The sequence below is a fragment of the Cyprinodon variegatus genome, unplaced genomic scaffold, assembly GCF_000732505.1.
Source record: "Cyprinodon variegatus isolate N-32 unplaced genomic scaffold, C_variegatus-1.0 Scaffold11, whole genome shotgun sequence".
In the NCBI taxonomy this organism is placed as follows: domain Eukaryota; kingdom Metazoa; phylum Chordata; class Actinopteri; order Cyprinodontiformes; family Cyprinodontidae; genus Cyprinodon; species Cyprinodon variegatus.
The window spans coordinates 516,827-519,825 of record NW_015150464.1 but is presented as its reverse complement, the minus strand read 5'-3'; the positions used below and the strand labels follow the sequence as shown (position 1 = coordinate 519,825).

The 2,999-nt window shown below is 37.5% G+C and overlaps 1 protein-coding gene across 1 annotated transcript in view; it reads left to right on the top strand.

Moving 5' to 3' along the window:
* ide (insulin-degrading enzyme) overlaps window positions 1–2,999 on the top strand; it is a 54,262-nt gene that overhangs the window by 27,589 nt on the left and 23,674 nt on the right. Inside the window, exons 14-16 of the mRNA XM_015380227.1 lie at window positions 1,608–1,718; window positions 1,800–1,920; window positions 2,471–2,562. Of these exons, the coding sequence (XP_015235713.1) occupies window positions 1,608–1,718; window positions 1,800–1,920; window positions 2,471–2,562 (324 nt within the window). The remainder of the gene's footprint in view (window positions 1–1,607; window positions 1,719–1,799; window positions 1,921–2,470; window positions 2,563–2,999) is intronic.

Here is a 2,999-nt window from a genome sequence, read left to right as displayed (position 1 = left end):
TAATATACTCAAATATATTTCATATGCTGATATCAAATTGATTTTTAAAAACGTGGTATCGATCAACTTTACTTTCAAAATCTCGTGAAATTTCATTGTTCTGTTACAAACTCTCGTGATATTTTGCAAATTCTTGTGAGATTTTGTTAGTAAAATAGATTGATACCGCGTCAATATATCAACATATAAAAATATGGCAAAATTTCGTGAATTTTCGGGGGATTTCGTAGCATAGCGATGACGTATAGCAATATTTCATTAGTAAAAGAGATTGATATGGTGTTTTTAAATGGCAATATATCAGCATATGAAGAGATTTTTTTCCCTCGTCTTGAGAAGTTTTTAAGTCTGTAAAAAAGAAGTTTTTGAGGAAGAAGAAGTAGTATTTTTTTATTTTATTTTTTTTTAGACTTTAGAAACTCAGAAGCTGATCAAATATTGGGTTAAATATCGGTTGGGTGGTCGATGTCCGATATTCAGTTTTAAGGCCGATACCGATAGGGGGCCGATTATATCGTGCATCCCTAGTTCAAAGTTATTAGACTGGCTTCTCTGATTTGTAATCACGAACTGTGCGTCTGTGAAAACGCACTAAGTTCCCCCAAGACTTATAAAATAATGAAGGAGACAGTCAGTCCTTTTATGGCACTTTAATCCAGTGTGGTTCTGGAAAATAATAACAATTTGATTAAACAATCAACAACAAATAATAACAATTATTAATATATTTAACAATAGCACACAAATGAAATAATAGTTATATATGTCCGGCACTAACAACAAAGGAAATGGTCTGTAGCTTAAATATAACATAAATTACCATTTAAACCATCTGAGGTAACTAGCAATTAGCACTGCTAGCAATATGAACTGTAGCACCAGATATAACTCAACCAGCCGGCCTAACAGATTAAACATAAAGCAACAATAATTTCGTCCAGCAAAAACAATATAACTTAAGTTTCTCTGGACACAACGTTACAAACACAACCTGTTACTTATAATACACTCGAATCACCGTCGACAGTCTCTTCCTTTCCCTCCTAGTAGTGGCACCCAGCCCGATTGAGCATGCGTGCGCCCCCTAGTGGCCGGATCGGCCCAAGTCCCCATCTAAGGCATGCAGCCTTCAGAACACAAGTAGTATGCAGTTCTTCATATATGCACACACACATCAATTTCAAACGGATGGTATCGGTATCGGCTAATGCTGCACAGCCAGGTATCGGGGCCAAAAAATGGCATCAGTGCAACACTATTCTTTATTTACCTTTTTTTTTTTTTTGCTTACCTTCCTTCTTTATTTAATTTCCTCCTTCCTGAGTTTTTGCCTTACATTTTTACAGCATTTAAACTTTAAACTAGGTCTAAAAAGATCGTCAGTTGTGGTTTCGTAAAACTTAATTTCAATCTACCTTTGGAGTCCTGTCAGTCTGGTCACACAGAACACCTTCAGTTTATAGACACCACTGTCATAAATTCACTCTTTGATTCAAGCTGATGACATTTAGAAAAACCTTTCTTTGTATTGTTGATTGTCTTTCATGCTTTAGTCTTTCTCTATAGAGTTTTATTTATCGCATATTTTCTGCTGCGGTTTACTGCAGCTTACAGTCAAAGGTTACAATGATAAATCCCACATCCTGCTGAAGAAGATCATTGAGAAGATGGCAACATTCGAGATCGACGAGAAGCGCTTCGACATTATTAAAGAAGCAGTAAGTTCAGATTTTCTCTAGATCACTGTAGCATTTAATGACTTATTTTCTAAAGTCTTAACGTCGACCTTCTCCTTTCAGTACATGAGGACTTTAAACAACTTCCGAGCCGAGCAGCCGCACCAGCATGCCATGTACTACCTCCGTCTCCTGATGACTGAGGTGGCGTGGACCAAAGACGAGCTCAGAGAGGCTCTTGATGGTGAGACATGTTCTCAGTCAGGATTTCTCTTTACTGACCTTTTAAAAGAAATTAGCAAGTAAAGAGCAAAGCATAAAGGTTAGGTTGATGTGTGATGTGATGAATGTGCCTGTTTCTTTACTGCAGGTAGACGCTTCTCTCTAATCTCTGGTTTTGTCATTTAAATCTTCGTCTCTTTCGATGTTGAGGGTTTTTATTCCCCAACAGCTGCCGTCTGGATTGTTGTTTTACCTTTTTATATCCTCCTGCAGGGATGATTGTTCACCTGAGCCTCAGCAAACCAGAGCTTGTTGCCAAGCAATTCCTTCTGACCTCATTTTGAGATTTCTCTCTCACTCTTTAGACTAATAACAGCTGATTGTGTGTCTAAGCGTAATTTATGTGAGTATTTTAGCAGCTTGCATGGCCGTCTAACACCAAACTGCTGGTTTGGGTTTATTAGAGGAATTTCTTCCAGGTTCAAAGAAAATGCTGTCATTGTTTTCTTTCAGATTCACCTCTGATGCCCAGAGAGAAATGCTCTGATAGATTTCTGTAATCTGTGTTCCAGATGTAACTCTCCCACGCCTTAGGGCCTTCATACCTCAGCTATTGTCACGGTTACATATTGAGGCCTTGCTCCATGGCAACATCCCCAAGGAGGTTTGTTCAATCCTTTTTTACTTTGAAGAATTGCTTTTTATTTTTGTTCCTGTTTCCTAAGATCAGGTTAAATAGTCGATTATTAAAAGTAACAGAGAAAAATATTAGCAGCTTTAATTATATTGTGTATTTTATTGATATTTTGTTCTATAGTATCGGTAGAATCTTTTTTTTTTTTAGCACTTTTCCATAAACTTTGCATTGTGACACTTTACCAACATAACAGGGTGACCAGAGAAGGACTAGTATCAGAGCAAATGACCTCACTAAGCTCAATAGAGAAGGCCGGCTTTACCGTGGGAACCTCTGGAGATGATTTTACAGCAAATAATTTCATATAAAATTAAAAACCTTGTGCTCTTTATGACTGTCTTCAGTCAGAGGCTTTAACTGCTGTGATACAGACAGCTAGAGGAGATCCTTCCTGCCTTCAGCCC